Here is a 24893-nt window from a genome sequence, read left to right as displayed (position 1 = left end):
CACGTGCTGCTGCCAACACTGTCCAGCCTTCCTTTCGAACCCCAGGGTTTCGACCCCACCAGCATTTCTGTCTCTCACAGTTGGTAGGTACTACAAAGAAAGAGCACTGGCAGCAAAGAACTCAGAGGACGCAAGAATTTATTATTCTAAAGACACCAAACTCCCAGTTATTATGTGACAAAACCAAGAATGAGGAAAATATTACTAAAATTACCCATTCTGAAACCAGGTCACATAGGACACATGCCTGTGTGACCCATCATGTCCTGTTTATGTCAGCACAGTAACTTATTAAAAAAAAAAAAGAAAAATGCATTTCTAACAGCATGTAACATGCATGCTAGCTTCTAGACCAAACACAGAGAAAATGACAACCAACCCATTTCCTTCATGCTGTATTTGTGTAATACCAGCTCAAACACAAACACCTGCGAAAATGTGCAACTGGAAATGACCTGAGATAAACAAAGTTTTTACTGGACATAACCTGACACAGAGCCTCCTCCTAACAATTATTTCAGGAACCAAAATTCACTTACCTTAAATTCCGTGACTGACTTATATTCATTAGCTACGATTTTGTCTTTCATCGTACCAAAATCCATTGGATGTTTTATTATCATTGAGTATCCAGGAGCAATTGCATCCGTGACAGGAAAAGCAAAAAATCCATGAGGATCTTTTCTGAAAACAAAAACACCTGTATTTAAACTGGAAAACCCCTAAAATCTAAATTTCTAAATCACACAAAATCCTTCACAATACAAAAACTGATACAATTGCCCAAAGTTTGGTTCTTAAAAAGGAAAGAACTTATGCTTTTAAAGCTGTGGTATGTATTTTGGACACACTGACAGTTCCCATAGTAGCATCGTGGCTCTGGCCGTGACATTGACATCATAGCATCACTGACACCCCCATGCTGACTGGGTAGACGCAGCCCCCACTCTGCTCATACGTGGTGCTTGCCCACCCTGTCAGACCAGTGTCCCCAAAAACGGGCTCTTCAGAAACACTGTTTACCTCTGGAGCTGGCGCAGGAAATGCTCCAATAGCTGTTGAATAGGCGTGCTCTCGTTTTCAGCTGACAATTAAAAAAAAAAAAAAATTGAACAAAGAGTCTGATATGACTTCACCGCAGAGGTCCAATGTCACAGTGCGTGCTGATCTGTTTCGAGTTCTACAGCATTTTAGTAAGAAGGTTCAAGTAAGAACTGGATACAAACATCAAGCAGAGTCAGCCTCGGCTCCTGTCACAAAGCTCAGCTGGGTGGGAAAGGGTACCCACATTTCAGTCCCCAAGTTTAAGAGTGCCAATGTCCCCTAGAACAACAACCCGGAGCTATAACTCATCAACCTATTTGCAGCCCCTATCACTGGGCCTGGTACATTCCAGACAAGGTAAGAAGGGGAGAACAGGCTTTGGACACAGAAGATCATCCTGGGAGTCCTAAACTTCTCAGTTCGCCTGTCTGTCAACTGTAAAGCGGCGCTAAGAATACCCACTGCATGGGGATTCCTGCGAGCACTGCAGTTGTCAGCTACGTCTCTGGGCCCACATGTGAACAGTTTTTGGAGAATGAAAACGCAGACGTCCGTCGAGGCTCCCTCTAGGAGCTATATGTGCACAGTGGCCTTCCTTGCTCTGTCCCTGAGGGCCACCCCCAACGCCCAGAGTGTGGTTTCTGAACGCTATTCCCCACTGCAGAACCAGGGCTTCTTGGAGAAACGGCCGATACAGGGCTGAATGCAACAGGGGTGCAGACCAGCAGGTCCTCAACAGAGACACTCTTCAGCGTGACCAGGGAGGCCCAAGAGAGCAACATCTGGTCATTAGCTCTGCAGGTAACCTAGGGAGCGGGCAAGGAGGGGAGCACTGGTGTACAACCTCTAGCAGGTAAGTCCGATCGAGCTGATAATCACCAGCGACTATTCTGACATTGCACATGTTCATTTTAGGGACTGTTGTTTGTGCCTGACCCTCTCTGCTCCCCAACATACCAGCAGCCTGAGTCCCATCTGTTCACCATGGGAATGACTGCCAGAAAACCACACAACCCCCCATGATGGCAACACAATACCTCCCACCTCCCCCAGCAAGAAAAGAAACATCCGAAGAGCAAAGTATCTGGAAGCCTTTGAGGGAAGTGACCACACACAAATCAGAGGGCTCCGGAAGCTCCCCTCTGGCAGAGCAAGCCCAGCTCCCAGGGTTTCTGAAGGCCTGCATACCTGACTCCAGCACTAGCCTCCTCCCATCTACCAGCTTCTCAGCTCGGGGGCTTAAAGAAAAAGGCCAGGAGCGGCAGCTGGCCAGGCCCTGCTCCAGAAGTTCAAAGGCCACAGAAGAACCTCAGCTCTAGCTGCACATCCTGTGAGGTCCTGGCCAGAAAACTCCCTGCCTCCCTCCCCCGCTCCATGTGCTTCTCCCCAAAAGGACACGACGCAGACCTCTACTTCACAGTGACAAACTCCAATGCTCCAAGAAAGTCTCTGAAGATGCCAGCACTTGCCTGGCTGTGTCCGGCACGCTCGGACAGGCCGATCGGGGGGCGGCTCCACCTCTACCTTCTTCCCAGGATCGAAGTCATCGGCCTCTCCCTCTGTGTCACAGTGCTCCTTTTCCCGTTTCCGCTTCTTCTCTTCCTGGGAAGCAAAGGCAAGCAATGCAAGCAGTTTTAAACAGACCTCCTGTTTGTAAGGGGAAACACGAAGCTAAGAGAAAACACCGTCTTCCAGAGTCTCTTCTCATTACAGACTCCCACCCTGCAAAGCCCCTCCCCAGGGGTCAGGTGAGAAGCGATGCACAGAGAGCCAGGACTGAGCAACTACCTCCGTGGTCTGCGTTTTGCTACAAACAGAACGCCCCATTCCCTAACCCTGGGACACCCGTCCTCTGCCTCCCAAGGGTTGCGGGGTCACCACCCTCCTTTACCTTTCGCTTCCTTCTTTCTTCATCATCCAGGTATTTCTCCTTCTCTGACTTTTTCTTCTTTTTCTTCTTCTTTTCTTTGTGCCTTTCCCGCTCGTGATCTGACCTATCATCGTAGTAACTGGAGTCGTGACCAGACCCCGAGAGTTCAGTCACTTCACTTCCTCCCACCTTGAGGACCAGCTTCAGCGGCTTCTCCAAGGGCTTGTCTGCGTAATCTGCAGAGACAGGGTGGCCCTCAGCACATGTGCTTCCAGGAAGCCCCGCCGCCAGCTGGGTGGCTGGTGTCCCACGGTGTGGGTGCCCCACTGCGCGGGTGCCCACGGTGCGGGTGCCCACTGCGCGGGTGCCCACGGTGCAGGTGCCCCAATGTGCGGGTGCCCCACTGCGCGGGTGCCCCAATGTGCGGGTGCCCACTGCGCGGGTGCCCCACGGTGCGGGTGCCCCAATGCGCGGTGCCCCACTGCGCGGGTGCCCCACTGTGCGGGTGCCCACTGCGCGGGTGGCCACGGTGCGGGTGCCCCACTGCGCGGGTGCCCCACTGCGCGGGTGCCCACGGTGCGGGTGCCCCAATGTGCGGGTGCCCCACTGCGCGGGTGCCCCACTGCGCGGGTGCCCACTGCACAGGTGCCCACTGCGCGGGTGCCCACGGCGCGGGTGCCCCACGGCGCGGGTGCCCATGGAGCGGGTGCCCACGGTGTGGGTGCCCCAATGCGCGGGTGCCCCACTGCGCGGGTGCCCACTGCACGGGTGCCCACTGTGCGGGTGCCCACCGTGCGGGCGCCCACCGTGCGGGTGCCGCAATGTGCAGGTGCCCAATGTGCGGGTGCCCCACGGTGCGGGCGCCCCACGGTGCGGGTGCCCCACTCTGCGGGTGCCCACGGTGCGGGTGCCCAATGTGCGGGTGCCCACGGCGCGGGTGCCCCAATGTGCAGGTGCCCACGGTGCGGGTGCCCCAATGTGCGGGTACCCCACTGCACAGGTGCCCAATGTGCAGGTGCCCCACGGCGCGGGTGCCCAATGTGCGGGTGCCCCAATGTGCGGGTGCCCACGGCGCGGGTGCCCCAATGTGCGGGTGCCCACGGTGTGGGTGCCCCAATGTGCGGGTGCCCCACTGCGCGGGTGCCCCAATGTGCGGGTGCCCACTGCGCGGGTGCCCCACGGTGCGGGTGCCCCAATGCGCGGTGCCCCACTGCGCGGGTGCCCCACTGTGCGGGTGCCCACTGCGCGGGTGCCCCACTGCGCAGGTGCCCACGGTGCGGGTGCCCCAATGCGCGGGTGCCCCACTGCGCGGGTGCCCACTGCACGGGTGCCCACGGTGCGGGTGCCCCAATGTGCGGGTGCCCCACTGCGCGGGTGCCCACTGCACAGGTGCCCACTGCGCGGGTGCCCACGGCGCGGGTGCCCATGGAGCGGGTGCCCACTGCGTGGGTGCCCACGGTGTGGGTGCCCCAATGCGCGGGTGCCCCACTGTGCGGGTGCCCACTGCACGGGTGCCCACTGTGCGGGTGCCCACCGTGCGGGCGCCCACCGTGCGGGTGCCGCAATGTGCAGGTGCCCAATGTGCGGGTGCCCCACGGTGCGGGCGCCCCACGGTGCGGGTGCCCCACTCTGCGGGTGCCCACGGTGCGGGTGCCCAATGTGCGGGTGCCCACGGCGCGGGTGCCCCAATGTGCGGGTACCCCACTGCACAGGTGCCCAATGTGCAGGTGCCCCACGGCGCGGGTGCCCAATGTGCGGGTGCCCCAATGTGCGGGTGCCCCAATGTGCGGGTGCCCCAATGTGCAGGTGCCCACGGTGCGGGCGCCCAATGTGCGGGTGCCCCAATGTGCGGGTGCCCACGGTGCGGGCGCCCAATGTGCGGGTGCCCCAATGTGCGGGTGCCCACGGTGCGGGCGCCCAATGTGCGGGTGCCCCAATGTGCGGGTGCCCACTGCACAGGTGCCCAATGTGCGGGTGCCCCACGGTGCGGGCGCCCAATGTGCGGGTGCCCCACGGCGCGGGTGCCCAATGTGCGGGTGCCCCAATGTGCGGGTGCCCCAATGTGCGGGTGCCCCAATGTGCAGGTGCCCACGGTGCGGGCGCCCAATGTGCGGGTGCCCCAATGTGCGGGTGCCCACGGTGCGGGCGCCCAATGTGCGGGTGCCCCAATGTGCGGGTGCCCACGGTGCGGGCGCCCAATGTGCGGGTGCCCCAATGTGCGGGTGCCCACTGCACAGGTGCCCAATGTGCGGGTGCCCCACGGCGCGGTGCCCAATGTGCGGGTGCCCACCGTGCGGGTGCCCCACTGCACAGGTGCCCAATGTGCGGGTGCCCCAATGTGCGGGTGCCCCACGGCGCGGGTGCCCAATGTGCGGGTGCCCCAATGTGCGGGTGCCCCACTGCGCGGGTGCCCCAGGGAGAAGCCCGCGGCCGCCGCAGAGGAGGGACCTGTGTCCCTGAAAGTGAGACCCACCCGGACCTCGGCTGGATGCGCGTTTTGGACAAAAGCGAACCCGCAGCGGGTGTCGCAGGACGTCCCGTGGGGCCTGGTGCGCCATCGCACCACGTCAGGCCGCGTCCCACGTCAGCTTTCGCCGCAGAAGACGCGTCAGGCCGAGAGTCCGTGCAGCCCCGTCCGGGGACGCGCAGGAGGCGGGGCCCGCGGAGGCCGCCAGGGGAGGCCGGGCCCCCGTCACGCGGCCGCACCCGCGCCCTGGCCGCCGGCCCCGCGCCCCCCGCGCTGGCCACACTCGGCCCCGGGGCCTGCCGCGGCCCCCGCGTCGCTGACCCGGGACGAGCGGCCCCCGCCCGCACGGCGCGCCCGCCCCTCACCCTCGTACGACGAGCGCCACTCGGTCTTGTGCTTCTTGTGCTTCTTGCCCATGGCGGCGGCGGCGGCGGCGGGCGCGGGGCCGGGCGCGGGGAGCGGGCAGCGCGGAGCGGGAGCGCGGCCGCAGCCCGGGTACCACCGCCCGGCGGCCCAGGCCCCGCGGAGGTCGCTGGGTCGCGCCGGAAGCCGGCGCCGCGGCCGGAAGTGGCCCCGCCCGGAAGTGGCCCCGCCCGCCGCACGAGCGCTTCCGGGTCAGGGGACGCCGAGCCGCGCGCGGCCGATTCAAAGCGCGCCCGGGCCCGCGGAGCTCCGTGCGGCGGCGCCATGGAGCAGGCGGTGGGCGACCTGAAGCAGGCGCTGCCCTGCGTGGCGGACGCGCCGCCCGTGCACGTGGAGGTGCACCAGCGCAGCGGCAGGTGCGAGGGGCCCGCGGGGCGGGCGGGCGGCGGGGCGGGCGGGGCGGCTGCCGGCGTCTCCCGGGCCTTCCGTGTGCCGTGCCCCGGCCTGCTGCCCTGTCCCCGGGAGCGGTGTCCCCGTGAGCACGGTGTCCCCGGGAGCTGTGTCCCCGTGAGCACGGTGTCCCCGGGAGCTGTGTCCCCGTGAGCGCGGTGTCCCCGGGAGCTGTGTCCCCGTGAGCGCGGTGTCCCCGGGAGCTGTGTCCCCGTGAGCGCGGTGTCCCCGGGAGCTGTGTCCCCGTGAGCACGGTGTCCCCTGGAGCTGTGTCCCCGGGAGCTGTGTCCCCGTGAGCGCGGTGTCCCCGGGAGCTGTGTCCCCGTGAGCGCGGTGTCCCCGGGAGCTGTGTCCCCGTGAGCGCGGTGTCCCCGGGAGCTTGTCCCCGTGAGCACGGTGTCCCCGGGAGCTGTGTCCCCGTGAGCACGGTGTCCCCGGGAGCTGTGTCCCCGTGAGCGCGGTGTCCCCGGGAGCTGTGTCCCCGTGAGCGCGGTGTCCCCGGGAGCTGTGTCCCCGTGAGCGCGGTGTCCCCGGGAGCTGTGTCCCCGTGAGCGCGGTGTCCCCTGGAGCTGTGTCCCCGGGAGCTGCGTCCCCGTGAGCACGGTGTCCCCGGGAGCTGTGTCCCCGTGAGCGCGGTGTCCCCGGGAGCGGTGTCCCCGTGAGCGCGGTGTCCCCGGGAGCGGTGTCCCCGTGAGCGCGGTGTCCCCGGGAGCTGTGTCCCCGTGAGCGCGGTGTCCCCGGGAGCTGTGTCCCCGTGAGCGCGGTGTCCCCGGGAGCTGTGTCCCCGTGAGCGCGGTGTCCCCGGGAGCTGTGTCCCCGTGAGCGCGGTGTCCCCGGGAGCTGTGTCCCCGTGAGCGCGGTGTCCCCGGGAGCTGTGTCCCCGTGAGCGCGGTGTCCCCGGGAGCTGTGTCCCCGTGAGCGCGGTGTCCCCGGGAGCTGTGTCCCCGTGAGCACGGTGTCCCCTGGAGCTGTGTCCCCGGGAGCTGCGTCCCCGTGAGCACGGTGTCCCCGGGAGCTGTGTCCCCGTGAGCGCGGTGTCCCCGGGAGCTGTGTCCCCGTGAGCGCGGTGTCCCCGGGAGCTTGTCCCCGTGAGCACGGTGTCCCCTGGAGCTGTGTCCCCGGGAGCTGCGTCCCCGTGAGCACGGTGTCCCCGGGAGCTGTGTCCCCGTGAGCGCGGTGTCCCCGGGAGCTGTGTCCCCGTGAGCACGGTGTCCCCGGGAGCGGTGTCCCCGTGAGCACGGTGTCCCCGGGAGCTGTGTCCCCGTGAGCACGGTGTCCCCGGGAGCTGTGTCCCCGTGAGCGCGGTGTCCCCGGGAGCTGTGTCCCCGTGAGCGCGGTGTCCCCGGGAGCTGTGTCCCCGTGAGCACGGTGTCCCCGGGAGCTGTGTCCCCGTGAGCACGGTGTCCCCTGGAGCTGTGTCCCCGGGAGCTGCGTCCCCGGGAGCACAGTGTCCCCGGGAGCTGCGTCCCCGGGAGCACGGTGTCCCCGGGAGCTGTGTCCCCCTGAGCACGGTGTCCCCGGGAGCTGCGTCCCCGTGAGCACGGTGTCCCCGGGAGCTGTGTCCCCAGGAGCGGTGTCCCCGGGAGCTGTGTCCCCGGGAGCTGCATCCCTGGGAGCACAGTGTCCCCGGCAGCTGTGGGCAGTGCGCTCGCGCACCTCGGCGCGGGCTCAGGACCGGCCGGGGGCTGCTGGGCCCTGGGGAGCCTCCCGTGCCTGGCTGGGAACCCCGGGCCGGGAGCACCTGTTAGCTTGCAGACTGTGACCTGAACCCACAGCCGGAGTCCCCGGCTCATTAACGACAGGAATAGTCGGTGTTCACGGAGTGCGGTCGCTGTGCCACGCGTGGGCCTAACACTTAGAGTGTGTTCACTAATCCTCGTCCCAGCTCCGTGCAGCAAGGACTCCTGCCTCTAATGCCCGCATCTAACGGAGGGCCGGCACGGGTCCGTGGGCTGCTCCCTGAGCTCACACGGTGGTGGTGGCTCCAGGTTTGGTCACCAGGCGGCCCCTCTCTCCTGTACTCTTAACTGCTGCACTATCAGGTGTCTGGCCTGGTTATTTCTTTAAAATGATAGTTACTCTCGTTTTCTAACTTAAAACTGATCTGTGTGTTTTGTTTGCCTAGCACGGCAAAAAAAGAAGACATAAAACTGAGTGTGAGAAAGCTACTTAATAGACACAACATTGTGTTTGGTGATTACACGTGGACTGAGTTTGATGACCCTTTTCTGACCAGAAATCTGCAGTCTGTTTCTATTGTTGACACAGAATTAAAGGTGAGAGACCCACAGGTAAGTTACTAATTCCCAGTACCAGGATCTGGTTAACCCTTAACTGAGTCCAGAATCAGTACCATGAATGGCAACTTGCTGCTGTGGTCGGTGTATGTCACACTGCTTTACTCATGTGTTGGTTTGCCGATCAAAGCACTGGCTGCCTGGGAGTACACATGGCCCCCGTGTCAGCCTCGACCAGTGCAGTCGGGAGGCACACTGGAAACCCGGAACTCGAACGGTGGGCTGCACTGCGCAGCCTGCGTGCCTCCTGTCTCATGCTTTCCGTCAGCAACATTTATGGAGTGCTCAGCACGTGGGAGGCCCGTGGGAGGTATGGGGACAACAGAGGTGAGGAGGTGGGCTTGCCTTCTCAGAGCTCTTCACCTGGTCCAGCAGGATTCATAACCCCTCCGTCTTACAGAGTTCGTGTGTGGGAGCTGAGAGGGGCTTTGTGTGGGCGTGTGGCTGAGTGGGACAGCTCTGTCACCATTGTAGAAACAGCCCAACGTGTCTGCCTTGGGACAATGTGCCTGTAGTTTCTGTCTTAGAAGGAATCAGTTTGGAAGAATTGATACGGCACTGACATTTCTTCAACGAGGTGGACCTTCCTCTTATGTTAAGACTAACATTTGTGGCGTTCTTGGAGTTTTATCCACACCGAGATGTGATGTTACTGTACTTGATTTTGGCCACCCTGCGGGGAACCAGGGAGCTTTCCGATGCTTGTGGAAGGACAGAGTAGCACAGTGTAACTGGGGGGCCTGGGTGCTGACCACGAAACATTTTAATGTTCTCATTTCTGAAGAAGTTTGTCTTAACAGATAATTATTGTCAACAATAATTGACAATGTGAAATATTTTAACTATCAGAGATGTCTGAACAAATCTGACACATGCACACCAAATATGATGAAATAACCATGAAAAAGAATGAGGTTTCTATCTACCGTACTGACATAAAAATGTCTCTATGCTCCAGTACTAAGTGGGAAAGGCACAGTTAGAAAAATGAGTGGTAGAATCGCTTTTTGGTCAAATGTGTGTGAGTGTGTTTGAGACTAACATCTATGAGGTTGGATGTAGAGAACTTAAAATATTCTTCTATATTTGCATTTTTTCAACAAGTGTGTATTGACTTTCGTAACTACAAAAACAGTAAAGTTGTTTTTCTAAGTAAATGTAGGACCCCAAAAGGGGAGGGAGGGATACACATTTTAAAAAGAACTAATCCTAAATCTGAAATACAATCATAGTCTTTCATCTAATCTAAGAACTGGTCTTTAACATTCTGTACATTCAATCTTTACTTTTGGACTTTGACACCTAATTTTTATCGCTAGAATTAAAAGCGAGTTATTTTCCGTGTGTACGTGTTTGTTTGGTTTCTCCTGCTCACAGCCCATCGATTTGAGCACGTGCACGATTGCCCTTCACACCTTCCAGCTGAATGAAGATGGTCCCAGCAGTGAGAACCTGGAGGAAGAGACAGAAAGTATAACTGCGGCAAATCATTGGCTTCTGCCCGCAGGTACTTGTGACAGTGACTGTGGGTGCAGTGTGCTGAGTCCACGAGGTCAGAGCATGGCACACCGAGGCTTGCCAAGTGGGTTAGCCAAGGAAATGTCCATTGTTTTGTAGGGTTTCAGGGCATTTTAGCACTGATGAAATGGAAAGTAGATCACAGCAGAGGAAAGTGGGATTTCCTTTGGACGGGTCCTCACAGATGGAATGCGACCTTGCTCTTTGCTGCCCAGTGGGTCTGTCCTGCTGGACCACTCCTCCCCCTGACCTTCTTGGTGCTTCTCCAGGGACTTGCTGATGGGTTCTCGCAGGCAGAGCCCTGGGGTTAATTCACTCATCAGGTTTTGTGCCGATGTCCTCACGGCTGGACTAGACCTGCCACTCTGCCTCACCCAAGTGTTGGCTTGTGGGGAGAGTGGTGGATTCAGGACCGGGGCCGTGTCATAGCGCAGATCCAGAGAAGACAGTTATGCATAATGACACGACAAAAAGGTTACTCTTCCCCAGTTAATTGTTGGTCAGAGTCCTACATCACTTGCGTTTACTTTGCATCTTTAAAAAAAATTTTAAAAGATTAACATCCCTGTAATCAGAATGTTAGTATGCCACGTGTGGAGCTGTGGAGCGCACATTGGTGGTTTGGCATATCTAGCCAGTAGGTGTAATGCTTTCCTTAAGTTAGGTTTTTGTTTTTTTCTCAGCGGAATTCCATGGGCTGTGGGACAGCCTGGTGTATGACGTGGAAGTCAAATCTCAGGTAAGCTGCCGTTTTTCCCAGAAGGCCCATTTGTAGTAGAATCGCTATGATGTTGGTCTCTAGCACCGGGGAGCCCTGTGACTCAAATGGGCTTTTGGGAACCGCTGCCCGCCAGCAGCCTGCGTCCTGCGTGTCTGTTCCCTGGATTGCTCCCAAGTGGAGTTGGTCTCTGGGGTGTCTCCTCAGGGGGAAGAGGGGTGCAGAAGGTGACGACAGCTTCTGTTGGGTTTCACTCCTAGGCTTCCCCGGGTCTGAGGGGCATAGTGTAGGCAGACAGGAGGGCAGGATCGAGCGAGCACGATGTGGGGATACTCGAAGTCCGTACCCCGTTCCCCTGGCTCCCATCTGGGAAGCCACTCTGAGCCCAGGGAGTCCTGGCTGCTGGCATCTTGTAGTAAATGTGCTGCGTGTGCTGGCCCCGAGGAAGAGGCTTCCCCCTGCTTAGTCAGTCCCTTCGTCATTGTGTGCGATGCTGGCATTTTACAGAAAAAGTCCGGGTTCCTCCTTTCCACTCGCGGTAATAATCAGCACGTACCCTCTGTCTTGCGTTAACCTTCTGCAGTGAAAGCTTGTGAGGTGTGCGGGAAGCGACTGGCAAGGCAGCCATGCGGAGCCACCGCGCTCCTTCCCTGCCGCTCACGTGGCAGCGTGTTTGGTGGCAGCTTCTGCCTGTCGGCACCTATATCTGTATTTTCCTTTCTCCACTCAGCTCCTTGATTACGTGATGACAGCGTTGCTGTTTTCAGACAAGAACGTCGACAGCAATCTAATCACATGGAACCGGGTGGTGCTACTCCATGGTAATGTACGCGGGGCTGTGTGTGATGTCAGCTTTGTTCATAGCTTTGTCCGTCTGCGAGGAGTTAAAGCGTTCCTGTGGTGGGAGCCACTGTTGTCCTCGAGTGCTCCCTGTCCCCGAAGCCAGTGCAGCCGCTGTCTGCGCATTTCCTACCTGACCCTTCATTTGGCCGCCATCCGATTACTGCCCTGTGACTTTTCCAGTAGTGCTAAACTATTTGGTGAACTCTCTTATTGCCTCAACTGACCATAAACTCCTTGGGGGAGAAATGCCGCATATTTCTTTGTAGCATTCTTAGGGCTTCACTTTGAGTAGCAAACTGCAGAAACCCCACTTTACAGAAATTCTGAGTCTTCTCAGAGGAAGATCGTGGGTGTTTTTCTTAATGTCACTGGATGGAAAGGAATCTAGGATACACAAATTATAGTGAGGTAGGAGCTCAGAGTACCTAGCTTCTTTATACCAGTTAAGATTGTGTAAATGCTTATAGACAATCTTAAAAAATGTATCTTTTAAATATTAGATACGCCGGCACCTTGTCTTGATACCAGATTCAGAGTAGGAGATCAGTAGCTATTTCAATAAGTGAAATACGTTATTTCCATTTAGAATTTGTTACATGTCCCCTTTGTGATTACTGAAAATGCTTGCAGAAACTCAGAGTTGAATGTGTCAGCATTTTCTGTTAGATGCAGGGTGTTGTAGGTGACATAGCAAGAAGCTGTACACACAAGGCCCTCACTTTGCCGCTCGTTTAGTGTGGGGTGCAGGCCCTGGTAGACAGAGCTGCCGGGAAGGCAGTGCTGCTGTGGGCCGCAGGCAGCACGCTTCAGGGCTCGAGTCCCGGTGTTGTCAGCAAGGGTGTATGGGGCTTCCGAAAGGTGCCTTAGGGCCTGGATTTCACTGGACATGTGGCGGCGACGAGGGTGTTAGGGAAGCCGGGAAATGCAGCACTCAGAGTTGAGCGGCCCTTGGCCCAGAGGTGGGGACTTTGTTGCACAGTGAAAGCTAAGACCAGAGACACGAGTTCAAACGGGAAGAGGGAGAAACTTGTGAAGTGCATTGGTGATACTGTATGGCGCTTAAATACTGCTAGCAGACTTGTTTGTGAGTTAGCGAGCAGCGCTCGTAATACCACTCACAGCATCGAAAACTCTGCTCTTTGTTTCGTATTCTACGGAAAAGACAACTGCTGCTGTTTTCAGAAATTTGTCACAGCCCTGACTTCCCCACATCTGTGCTTGAATTTTGCTGCAGGTCCTCCGGGAACTGGCAAAACATCCCTGTGTCGAGCGCTGGCCCAGAAACTGACCATCCGACTTTCGAGCAGGTATCTTGGTGACTGAGGAGAGGGGAAGGTCCCTGCCTTTCATTTACACAGTGGGAGCTCTCTCTGTTTGTTAATCGTTTTACACAAACAGCAGGTCCCTCTGTCAGTGTAAATCAACCAGTTCCTCTGTCATCAGTATCGTCTTGAGTTACAATTTTGATCTTTTTAAGTTTATGGACACTTGTTTGGTGAGCAGCACGTGTCTGTCCTGGTGACAGAGCACGTGTACCTCAGAGAACGTGTTTCTGCTCCTGTGGGTGGGGTGCCTCATGGGTGTCAGCTCAGGGTACTTGACGTCCGTGCTGGTGGCCTGGTCTGTTGTCACTTACTGGAGGGGCGTGGCGAAGCCTCTGATGGTGCACTTGTCCGTTTCAGTCTCCTCTGGGTTTGTAGTTTTATCACATTTGGATGAAATTAGTTTTCTCAACTAATTTCCCTGTCCCCCCTTTCTGGGAGTCCATTTATTTACATGTTAGACTGTCTGATACTATCCCACGGGCCACTGATGCGCTTTTTTCCCCCCGGGTTTTTAATTTTTCTTTGTTTCATTTTGGACTGTTTTCTACAGTATCTACTTTGCTTTTAATTCCATTCAATGAAATTTTCATTTCTGAGAGCGTATTTCTCTTTGGTTCCTTTTATACTTTTCATTCCTCTTTTCATTGTGTTCTTGTTAAAATCCTTGAGCAAATGGGTAATAGCCATTTTAATGTTTAGATAATTTTGTTTTAACATGGATGTTGGGATTTGAAGTGTCTGAGTTATCTATCTGAAGTATTCTGGTAGGCATTTCAGTTATTTGCAATTTGGTATGATCTTCCTGAGGGTCAGTTTGAAGCTTTGTTAGAGAGGGGTCTAGGTGTCCTCTAGGGGCCGCCTGGAGTCTCAGCTGGACACCAGGAATGCATAATGAGTACTCTGCTCTGGCGACTCGGAATTTGAACACGCCCAGCCTGCAGGAGCGCCAGGAACTGTTCAGCTCACACACGGGCACAGCCTCATGGCTTTCCCTGCTCATACGCATCCCAACTGTTCAGTAAAGACTCGAGGGACCCCGCGATGGTTTCTGGCACTTAATTCCTGAAAATCTCCCTCTGCTCTGGAACTCTGCTCTCTAACCTCCAGCTGCCTCAGACTCTTTGAACTCTGACCTCTGTCTCCTCCACTTAGTATGATGGCCGTGCCCTTCCTGGGTCATGTCCCGGTGCTCCAGGCAGAGAGACAGGGTGCCTGCAGAGCTCACCTCATTTCCCCTCTTTCAGGTCTCAGTTCTCAGATGCCTCTTGGCCAGTGTTCTTTACAGATGTTTCATTTATTTTGTCCAGTTTTCTTTTTTAATAGGAAATATGTTTATTATTGATCATCTCAATTCAAAAATACTCATTCTTTCTTAGGGCTGGTCCATCATAATCTGTCTTCTTAAAGGTATTAAATAACCAAAATTATGAGCAATTTTATTTAACAGTACATAGACACTTCTGGAAGATAAACAACCCAAGAATTCCTAACAATGAAACAGGCTCTCCAGAATGTGCCATTAAAACAAAGGAGGCATTTTCAATCGCAAGATATAAGAACCCATGGATAAAATCTAACGGAGCACATGCTGGAAAATGGGATCAAAAAATGTTATGATCCACCCTCACCTTGTTTGCTCTGGGATGGCATAGGCACCGCTTGTGAAAGTGTTGTCCAGTTTTCTAATTGATGAAGGCAAAGGGTTATTCTGGTACCTGCTACTCCAGTTTGGCTTTAGAAAAGGAAATGCTGTGAGATTTACTTTCGAATGTATTTTCTTTTCAAAATGTCTCATATTTGTACATAGGAAAATTGCTTTATTTCAACCCTTTATTTTATGTTTAATGACTTGGCCTTCGTCTTAACATACTGTAGTGCCACCTGTGTTTTAAAGATCTCTAGGGGCAGGTTTCTAAAACAGCAGAGTGAAGATGTTATTACAAGAAATACAACTTTTTCCAGTACAGTCAGGCACAGCATAGTGACGTTTCAGTCACCCACAGACCCCATATACGACAGTGGTCCTGTACGGTGACAACGGAGGTGAAAAATCCTACCGCCTGGTGACATCACAGCTGCGGTCACGTCTTAGCTCACCGCACCCCTCACATGTTTGTGGTGACACAAACCTGCGTGTTTGTGGTGAAAACACCTACTGTGCTGCCAATCGCATGAAGGAACGGCAGACACAGTGCAGGGCGCTGCTGGACAATGGCAGGCCACGACTGCACTACTGGCGTATGCGTTGTTTTTGTCCTCACTTTACAGTGGACTCTCTACTGAGAGAAGTTCTCTGTGACACAGTGTGCGGGTTACGCCTCAGCAGTCTCCCCGTCTCGTGATCGCATCCTTTCCTCCTGTGCTGGCCTGAGTCCCGAGATGTTTTACGTGGTGACGTGCTGCACAGGCCTGAAGCCCGGCGTGCAGTGGGCTGGGCCGTCACTGATGTTCTCACAACAGTGCAATCTCCTGACGACACATTTCTCAGAACATACCCCATCATCAAGTGACACGTAACCGTACCAAGAGCTGGAAATAACGTATTTATTTTGTGGCTCAGAAACGGCACATGAAGCCTTTGTTGCTTCCTTGATAATCAAAATGTTTTATAATTAACTTTAATATTCAATCCAATCTTTATTTCGTTAGGGAGTCTGTCTCCCTTCTCTCTCTTTTGTAAACAGAACTAGTAAATGGTGTTTTCCTCCTTTTTTAGTGGAAAGTCAGTGATACTTTTTGAAAGTAATTATTTTTCTTCTGTGGGCTTTTGACAAGAACAAAACTGAAGAGGGCCTGGGATCCAGCTTCTCTCCCCCTCAGTCTGGTTCCCTGTTTTAGTCTAGTCAGGACTCAGTGCGTCCGCATGTCTCTGCCACCTCCCGCGAGACGGGAGTGTTAGCGCTAGACTTCCATCCACGAGTGTGTGCTAAGGTCATCCGAGCATTCAGAGCAGGAAGTGATTTTGTGCCGTCGTACTCGAGGGTTTTGTGGAAGGAAGAGAAAATGTTCAGCTCCAGTCTGAACTCGTGATGTTTATATACTGATTTGTTTGCTGGATTAGTACCAATAATACGTTTTAAATGTAGAAATGTCGATTGCAAGTAGGTTAAAAATGAAAGGGGTTGTACTCTTGCTTTAATTCAAGTGAAGATATCACTCAGTGGGAAAAACCTTGCTTTGCTTCCACTAGAACTTTTGGTTCTGTCCTGTTAGATTTTTCACACTTAGCGTGCAGGCTTCCTGACTCATCAGTTCTCTGTCAGTAGATACAACGATTGAACAAGTCAGTAGTTCCCGCAGGCAGGGCAGTGGGAGAACGGGGGCCAATCGTGAAGTGGGTGTCTTAACTCTTCTATCATCCTAGGTACCGGTATGGCCAGTTAATTGAGATAAACAGCCACAGCCTCTTTTCTAAATGGTTTTCAGAAGTAAGTATTAATATTCTAATTCTCTGTGTTGTTGACCATGTTGTTGAAAAGGTGTCGTATATATTAGGCAAACTTTCTGTGGGGCTTCCTTTCTGGTCAGAGGAAATTCCACAGCTAAACAGTAACGTGGAAATGGTCTGAGGCCCGAGAGCCGGGGCACATGCAAACCTGTGACTGGTGGGACAGCATATTCAGCATTATCTGAGGAGGGAGGGGACCCCAAGTTCTGACCTGGGCTGCACCCCTCACCTAAGAATGCCCTTGGGCTCTGAGCCTCATGCCACCATCTGTGAACTGGGGCTTGGCAACGTGACATCACGAGGGCCCCTGACCTCTGAAGCATTCTGCCATGTCAGCAGGCACGTCTGGCAGATGGGAGTGGGGACAGGGAGTGTCCATAAGGGGTGTGCCTGGCCAGTTTACATGTTTGCTGCCGTGACCCATCTCGTGGCTGGTGTAAGGACAGCTGGGAAAGGGACAGTAAGAGGCAGGCAGACAGGTGTGCCATGTGGCCCTGGAAGGGAGGCATGTGGACTCAAGTCTCAGTGTCCTAGCACATGAGACAGGGACACGGGGCTTTGGGTGGACCTCCTCCCCTGCAGGCCTAGCTTCTGGGACTCAGAGTTCTTCGAGGGCCATCAGGAGACTGAGCTTGTGGGGCCACTTGGGGTCCGAGCAGTGCCAGGCAGGGACGGTGGATGCAGGTGTGCCCCAGGCAGTATGGCGAGTGCATGGCAACACTAAAAGAGTGTGTTGGTTCCAGAGTGGCAAGCTGGTGACTAAGATGTTCCAGAAGATCCAGGACCTGATCGATGACAAGGACGCTCTGGTGTTCGTGCTGATTGATGAGGTGGGTGTGTCCCGCCAGTAAACCTGCGGTGGGGGGATCAGGGCTGAGTCACCTCTCACTGCTGCCCGGCCTCCGTCTGCACGCACTGTCCTCCTTGGCACCCCACACGTTGAGCTGGCACAGGCGGGCTCCTGCACACCCACTCGTTTGTTCGTTCACTCAGTGGACGTGTTTCGTGGCTGCCCTGTGGGTCCAGGCATGGTCATTTTTGACCCATTGCTCCATCCCCACAGGTGGAGAGCCTCACAGCTGCCCGCAATGCCTGCAGGGCGGGCACCGAGCCTTCAGATGCCATCCGCGTGGTCAATGCCGTCTTGACCCAAATTGATCAGATTAAAAGGTAATACAGTCACGTGCTGCTTAACAGTGGATACGTTCTGAGAAATGCGTTGCTAGGTGATCCGTCGTCTGTGAACATGACAGAGGCAGGAGGGCACCGCCCACTGCACCCTGGGCTGCGTGCTGCAGCCTGCTGCACCTCGGCCATAAGCCTGGAAGCGTGTGAGGGCACCAAGGACCGTAGAAGGTTGGAACATGGTATTTGGGCAGCTAACCAGAGCCAGGGCACAGCGAGCACACGGTGTAGAAGATAAAGTGTGTGCACGTGCACGCACATTGGGACGGAGCTTTGGAGGGAAAGAAGGAAAAAGGGAGAGAATGGGAGAGGAGAGATGGAAAGAGACCCAGGGAAATAAGCCTGAGATGAGAAATAATAAAAGGGAGATGAGGGAAACGGAAGGGAAGTGAGCTTGAGCACGAGCGTGTGCAGGGCCTCCTCCGGCTCCCTCGCCGACCCCGGGGTCCCAGCCGCGAGTGGTGCCTGGTGGGAGGACAGCGTCCTGAGCCTCCCCATACAGTCAAACCACCCACAGCCATCGGTACGTTCAGCATTGCAGGCGGATCCAGCCTTTGCTCTCAGCATTGCCGGCAAACCTGTGTTTCTAATGCATCGTGACCTCGTGCACCCACTATCAGATGTGGGTGGGTCCACCGTCACCGAAATGGCATGAAGCAGCATGTGGCTGTAAAGGACCAGACGCCCAGTGACGTGACGTGACAGGTCGCAGAGAGGATGTGTGAGGGTCACAGACCTTTCCACCCTACTCCAGTTCTCCTAACGAAACATGCCTCTGCCATGGAGTGTCGGCTCTTTGTCCACTTCTGAGTGGCGTACACTTACTGCGTTTTAGGACTTACGCACTTTATAAAGTATTAAAATGGGAACCAGAAGTTGGGCCTGGTGACAACTTACACCCTCCCTGCTGAGCAGCATAAAAGGAATCGCGGGCGCTCTGTCCCCATGTGCCAGCACCATGGTGTGTGTCGCGGCTGAGGTGCTGGCACCGGGCGGAGTGCCATCTGCTCGCCCTTCGTGGGCCCAGGTGTCACGTCTGCACCGTCCAGCCATGCAGGTCCAGGGCCTGTGCTCAGGACACCAGCGTTGTTCCCGCTGTAGGGAGCGAGACCCACAGACCGCACTCATGGGTCAGTGACGTCTGAACCAGAGCCCCAGCTGTCCTCCATGGGACATCCACGCTCCCTCCACCACCCGGCATCCTGCTCGTTCTCCAGGGTCTGCTCCCGGGGTGCCAGGGCTCCTGAGTGTCACCCAGAAGCTAGCTCGTTGGATGTACAGCGACAGTGACTACACTGCTCAGGAATGTGTTGGCTCGGCCCTCGCCGCTGTTAGCTATGGAGAATGTCTGGCTTCCTGGAGGTGTGCTTGTCTCCTGCGCCCAGCTGCAGGGGCCTCTTGCTTCCCGCCCTTCCGAGCCTCGTGGGACGTGTTGCCCCTCCTTGTAGCTGCTTCCGTCCCTCCCTGATTTGCTTCTCAGTCTGGTTTCTATCCCTTGCTCAGCCGAGCGCTCAGTTTTCTTTTCCTGGAACTTTCCTCAGCATTTTCCTCCATCTTCACTGCTGACTACCTCAGTTTCTGCTACCGAGGTTTCCATTCCGTCTCTTCAGGGGCCCCTGCACAGCCTGTTCACAGCTTTCTGTCATCTGGCATTACTCATGGTTCAAGTGGGTGAGTCCCGGTCACAGACCTGTGTCCACTGTGAGCAAACGTCAGACACTCTCCCAGGCTGCTCATTCTGCGCTGAAGCCCCAACTTCCCGGGTTCCCGTGACAACGACGGCTGCGTCGTGCACCCACCACTCACGCCAGGGTGTGTCACCCTGACACGCCTCCTGTGGCCGGGTGTGTGGACTCAGGAAGGAGCAGACACATGTGTTCGCCTGGTTCCTTTCCCCTGCCTGGCCTCACGTTGAGTCATATCCTGGTTCACGCCCCTCTGGGTGACCCTTCCACGCCTGCCTCTGCAGGTCAGATGCTTTGTAACAAACTCCCCCTGGACGTGATTCCAGCCACGTGCTCCCTCTGCGTCCCCACTCAGCTGCTGGGCTGAGCAGCCAGCTCCCCTGCCTCTGCCCAGGCCCCTGGGACCCGTGTGCCCCTGCCACAGAGCAGCACACCTCATGCCAGAGTCCAGGTGAAGCCGATCCTCCCAGGTGCTTCCCTGGCCACACCTGTGTGCTATCGGCAGGCCCTGTGCCGGCCCATGTTGCTGAGCAGAGCAATGACAGTGGCCTTGTGGAACCTGGAAGCTAACGGGGAAGCAGCTGGTACTCGGGATAAATAATTCAGCTCCACTGTGTTGGGGTGACGGGACCTGTGAGATGAGTAGTCTGGCAGTGGTGTGGGTCCCGGCAGAGCGGTCAGGAACGCTCCACAGAGGTGGCAGCTTAACTGCAATTGAAGGAGGCAAGGGAACAGTCAGCAGGAGTCTAGGAGAGCTTTCCAGAAGGCAGAGGAGCAGATGGAGCACAGGCCCTGAGAGTGTTCCTGGCACGCTGTGCTGTGGCCAGGACAGCCTAATGGGAGTGAGGGGTTCGGCAGCAGCTCGGGTGAGGGCCGTGGGAGGCCTTGCGGGCCGGCATTGGGACAGTGGGTGCGCCCAGCCCAATGATGGTGGCCGAACGTCCAGGACCTTCAAGGGCATCTGACACTCCCCGTGTAGGGGAGGCTATAGTCAGGTCACTGAGGCATGGGGTGACCGGTCCTTGCTCTTCTGCCTCCAGGCACTCCAACGTGGTGATTCTGACCACTTCCAACATCACGGAGAGGATCGACGTGGCTTTCGTGGACCGTGCAGACATCAGGCAGTACATCGGGCTGCCATCTGCAGCAGCCATCTTCAAAATCTACCTGTCCTGTTTAGAAGAACTGATGAAGGTGCCAGGGTTTTCTTTCTCTGTACTAATCAGTCAGTAGATTTCTTATGTTTTCACAATTCCTGGCGTAGCATAACAGGCCAGTGTGGAATGAGGGAGTTTCACATGGCGTTAACCCTTTAGATTGAGATTTTCAATTTATTCTATCTGGCAGGTTGCACTAATAGAATTATGGCCACTGACTCAAAATGGTCACCACACGCCATTCTGACCGGAGGTCATAGTTCACAGGGAGGCCATCCTGACCAGAGGTCATTGCTCACAAGGAGGTCCTTCTGACTGGAGGTCATAGTTCACAGGGAGGCCATCCTGATTGGGGGGTCATAGTTCACAGGGAGGTCATCCTGACTAGATGTCATTGCTCACAAGGAGTTCCTTCTGACTGGAGGTCATAGTTCACAGGCTGTCATCGGTTGCAGTATTCATGTCCCTTTGGTCCCGAGTTCTAGCGATGGCCATGAGCACAGCAGCAGTGAGTGTGGTGATGGTCACCGTCAATCTTATAACTCAGTCTAACGGACCTGCCGTGTGCCTGGTGCCAGGAGCTCTGGCACTGGGGGGACAGGGGCGGTAACCATCCCAGCCAACAAATGGGTGTTGACATGGTGATCACAGTAATGGCATCATTGTAACCGCTGGTGGGGTGGGAGCGACGCCCCCAGCCTGCAGCCACCACCTGGCACCGTGGACCTGGGGCCCCGGCATCCTCAACAAGGACAGCGCAGCGTCTGTGACAGGGACGGGAGCTGGTCTCAGCACTGGTCTCAGAGCTGGGGCCTCGCTGTCCTGGTGTGCACGTCCGGCCTGCTTTCTATGGCATGGGAGATGGAGCGGGGCGCTATGGAGCTTTGACGCAAGTCCCAAGTGACAGGCAGAGTGTTGTGACGCATGTTGCTGCCCAGGAGCCAGTCGATGGCAGGTCCAGCTGGAGGCCTCCGAGGGCCTTCAGTGTGGTGTCACGCTCACACTTGTGCTGTGAATCCCGGGCTGGTTAAGGTTCCGAGTGCACAGCCTTCCTGGGAGCTGAGCGTGTGTCTAGACAGCTTGTGGTAAGTTAAGGCATCCTGATGTTGCCTTGGAGATTTGGCCGGTCCTGAAGGCATGTGACTGGTCCTCTGTCAGGAACCTGCTGTCTGCCATGCTCACTCAACTAATGTTGGACGGCGTGTGTCAGTGGAGCGGCAGCCAGGCAGCCTGGAAAGCCGGGAGCCTGAGGCAGGCAGGAAAGTCAGACCACACTGAACGCGAACTTCTGAATTTACCCATGACCTTCACCAAACCTCCAGCATGGGCTTTCCTCTCCGGGTTCCCAAGTGGAAACAGTTCTTGTCCGAATTCATTAAGTAGTGGTCATTTGGTCATCGTGGCAGTCTGACAGTTCAGCATGGTGACTGGCAAAGAGTGTCTAGTGTACAGTCATGTGGTCTGCATGGCGAACACGGTGGCTCAGCTCCGGGGTCTGTCAGTCCACCTAGTGAGGGTCTTATCTTACAAACAGCAAACAGACCCTACTTGAAAGGCAGGTCAAGTCCTGGCTCCCAGGCCCAACTCTGCCTTGTGGCTTGTGACACGTCCTTGAAGCCGAGTAACAAACTGGACTCCCTCCCGGACATGTGGTGACGACACATTTTGGCCAAAAGCACAGAGGAGACTGGGTCACTGCTGGGTTCTGAGATGTGTTTTATTTGTGTTGTTTAAGAAGCGTGTGGGTGGGGTGGGGACAGGTGTGCATGTGCGTGTGCACGCTCACCCACGAGGGGAACGGGAAACAGTCTGTTCCCTGGTCAGCTGTGCAAGGAATGATCTCAGTCTGCATTTCTGTAAGACGTGATGTGGTCTGTGTTCGCTCACTGAGTGCTGTCCTGTTGCTGACGTGTGCGCCCATCCCACCCTGTCCCCAGTGTCAGATCATATACCCTCGCCAGCAGCTGCTGACCCTCCGTGAGCTGGAGATGATTGGCTTCATTGAAAACAACGTGTCGAAGTTCAGCCTCCTTTTGAGTGAAATTTCAAGGTGCGATTGACCTCGTTTTTGTAACCAAGGAAAAGTCCATTCACTACAGTAATGGGGTTGTCTTAATTGACTGTAGCCGTCTGGGTAGTGGTTTGGGGGTCAGAGGAAAGGAAGTTGAGTCCTGAGTCATCACACACAGGTTGGGGGGGGCCCCTTTTCCCCGAGTTGCTGGACCAGAGGATGGAGGTCCACTGCCCTCCCGAAGGGGCCATCAGCTAATGGGAAAAAGTGCTGCACTTATATCTGCAGACTGACGTTTGCAAATTAAGGTTTACTTGGTGCATTAATGATTTCTTAAGCAATATTTGTTAAATGCTTACAAATTGGCAAGAAGAAAAGAAGAGAAGCTTTTCCTTAAATTAGCAAAGGAAGTAACTGCAGGATCATATGCTTGGTGCTTTGGGAAAGAAAAGACCCTGTGCGGTCCTGCCCTGGGCGCCGAGAGACTCGTAGCACGTGAACACCGGGAGTCTCTGACACGCGTGCGAGGCCCAGGGCTGGTAGTGCTTTCAAGGCCTCTGGTGACGTTGGGGGTCAAGGGAAGGTGGGAGATGGACCAGTATCTCAGAGGAGTTAGAATTCGGATAAACTGGAGAGAAAATGGGAAGGTCACGGGCACCGTGCGTGCAGGGACCTCAGGTGGGTTGCGCTGCAAAGACCAGGTAATGGCAAAGACTGGGGGTGCTGAGGGCCGAGGGGGCCGCTTCCGAGTTCTGACCAGCAAGTCTGAACTTTATTCTGAGACTGTGAGGCACGTGGAAGCTTTTCAACAAAGCATGAAGAATGGTATTTTTTAAAGGTGGTTTTTTTCGGCTTATATGGTGAAGTGGTTTAAGTGGTAGAAATGGGATGGGGGGAGCGGTTCAGAGCCTTGAACCAAAGTTACTGAAGACGTGAACCAGCCTAGTTACCTGGGTAACCCGTGCTGCCAGCCGTGCCCACCGCATCAAGCTCTGCCTGGCACTCCCAGGCAGGCGGGCATCCGGTCCCGGCACCCATGGGTGGTATGTCAGGGCAGCAGGGACCCCGTCCCACCTGAACAGTAACTGAGGACTCAGGGAGACCAGCCCCACTCCAAAGGCCATGGGAGAAGGGACATTCAGAGACAGGGGTGGGAAACTAGCCCTGACACACAACTGTTTGTGTGGATTGACGTCCCCAAACTTGGTTGCATGCACAGGAGGAGCGAGGGCCTCAGCGGCCGTGTCCTAAGGAAGCTCCCGTTTCTGGCTCACGCGCTGTACATCCAGGTTAGTGCTCCGCAGCCACCTCGCCTCTGGGCGCCCTCCTCACCCACTCCTGCAGCAGGGCGTGACCTTGCTGGGAGTCATACTGAATATCGTTGGCATGTCTGCCTTCTTTTCCTCCATTTCCAAAGGGACAGGCTCCCGGGCAGTAGGAGGTGTTCACCTTAACGGCGGGGCCCTCTTGAGCCCTTTGGGAGGAGGTGGCCGTGCTGGGCTTGACTCACACAGAACAGCTGTGGAACCGCTGCCCAGAGTCGTCCCCTCTGCTCTCTGCGCTGTGGGTGGGGTGGGTGCTGCCAGTGGCACCCCAAGGGCGAGGGCCACCCCACAATGCCTGTGTATTCTTCCAGGCCCCCACCGTCACCATTGAGGGCTTCCTCCAGGCCCTGTCTCTAGCGGTGGACAAGCAGTTTGAAGACAGGAAGAAGCTTTCCTCTTGCACTTGATCCGGGCTCCTCCACCTACGGTTTTCAAATGGTGACCACACAGTGAGGACACTGCCCTGTATATCTCCACACAGCGTGGCAGGGCCTGCAGAACCAGGCGTTGAAGGAAGCGTGTTGCACTTACATGCTTTCAGTGCACATTGAAGGCAAATGGCCTGTCATTTTCACTGTCTGAAAGGGTCGTAGTTCAAGTTCTATTGTCTGTAAAGAACTGTCTAGATGTTTTTACTTCATCCTTCTGCCAGTCGATCAGACACAAAAGGCTGACAAATTTTGTTTAATATGGTTAGGGAAACAAGGATTTGATTGTAGCATTAAAAATGTACACGTCACTCAGGATAGAGGACAGCATTTGCTCTCTGACGTGAGCTTGTTTTCTTTAGTGCACATTTCCAAGACTACTTCATGAATAAGGAAAACCTATTCCTGTGTTCTAGAAACCGAGAAAAAATTCTAGGTAAAGTGTTCTTTGCAATAGTCAGACATGGTCCTCTGTGGGAGAGCTGCAGCCCTCAGTGTTCAGGTGAAACGTGTGTGTGTCAACACCCTTCATAACCAGCATTATCACAATGAAGATTCACATTCACAGATGTGAAATAAATTGGCCAATAATTGGTATATTCCACCAATTATGAATTAGAATATTATGTTTGCTTTTATCTCATGCTAAAATAAATTTCATATTAGTGTTTTATACATATTTTTAAAGAACATGTTACCTTTTGTTACATCTTTCTAAGTATTAAACTTTTTCCAGAATGTTCTCATTTTGTTTCTCTT

The 24893-nt window shown here is 55.4% G+C and overlaps 2 protein-coding genes across 5 annotated transcripts in view; one reads left to right on the top strand and one right to left on the bottom strand.

Annotated features, from left to right (window-relative positions):
• Window positions 1-5931, bottom strand: part of BRD9 (bromodomain containing 9) — a 25098-nt gene extending 19167 nt beyond the window's left edge. For all 3 annotated transcript variants that reach the window (XM_081054341.1, XM_081054342.1, XM_081054343.1), the window contains exons 1-5: window positions 5747-5931; window positions 2936-3150; window positions 2514-2646; window positions 1024-1084; window positions 540-684 (exon numbers count right to left, since the gene is read on the bottom strand). In XM_081054341.1, the coding sequence (XP_080910467.1) occupies window positions 540-684; window positions 1024-1084; window positions 2514-2646; window positions 2936-3150; window positions 5747-5798 (606 nt within the window). In that variant the 5' untranslated portion in view covers window positions 5799-5931. The remainder of the gene's footprint in view (window positions 1-539; window positions 685-1023; window positions 1085-2513; window positions 2647-2935; window positions 3151-5746) is intronic.
• TRIP13 (thyroid hormone receptor interactor 13) lies at window positions 5931-24893 on the top strand. 2 transcript variants are annotated; one of them, XM_081054345.1, is made up of 13 exons: window positions 5931-6160; window positions 8320-8485; window positions 9869-9998; window positions 10693-10748; window positions 11458-11548; window positions 12805-12877; window positions 16260-16323; window positions 17087-17173; window positions 17407-17513; window positions 20254-20407; window positions 22308-22420; window positions 23601-23670; window positions 24018-24893. In XM_081054345.1, the coding sequence occupies exons 1-13, from the start codon at window positions 6069-6071 to the stop codon at window positions 24111-24113; spliced, it is 1299 nt and encodes a 432-aa protein (XP_080910471.1). In that variant the 5' UTR covers window positions 5931-6068; the 3' UTR covers window positions 24114-24893. The 2 variants fall into 2 exon arrangements, with proteins under 2 accessions (XP_080910471.1, XP_080910470.1); XM_081054344.1 differs by having other exon boundaries at window positions 5976-6160; window positions 8320-8470; window positions 24018-24881.

Source organism: Rhinolophus hipposideros (genome assembly GCF_964194185.1).
Source record: "Rhinolophus hipposideros genome assembly, chromosome: 7".
NCBI lineage: Eukaryota > Metazoa > Chordata > Mammalia > Chiroptera > Rhinolophidae > Rhinolophus > Rhinolophus hipposideros.
This window is presented reverse-complemented; position numbering and strand designations above follow the sequence as displayed.

Coding starts and splice junctions, on each gene's coding strand:
- TRIP13 (XM_081054345.1), top strand. CDS start 6,069: ATGGAGCAGGCGGTGGGCGACCTGAAGCAGGCGCTGCCCTGCGTGGCG. Junction 16,324..17,086: donor TTTCTAAATGGTTTTCAGAA/GTAAGTATTAAT, acceptor TGTTGGTTCCAG/AGTGGCAAGCTGGTGACTAA. Junction 22,421..23,600: donor CTTTTGAGTGAAATTTCAAG/GTGCGATTGACC, acceptor TTGCATGCACAG/GAGGAGCGAGGGCCTCAGCG.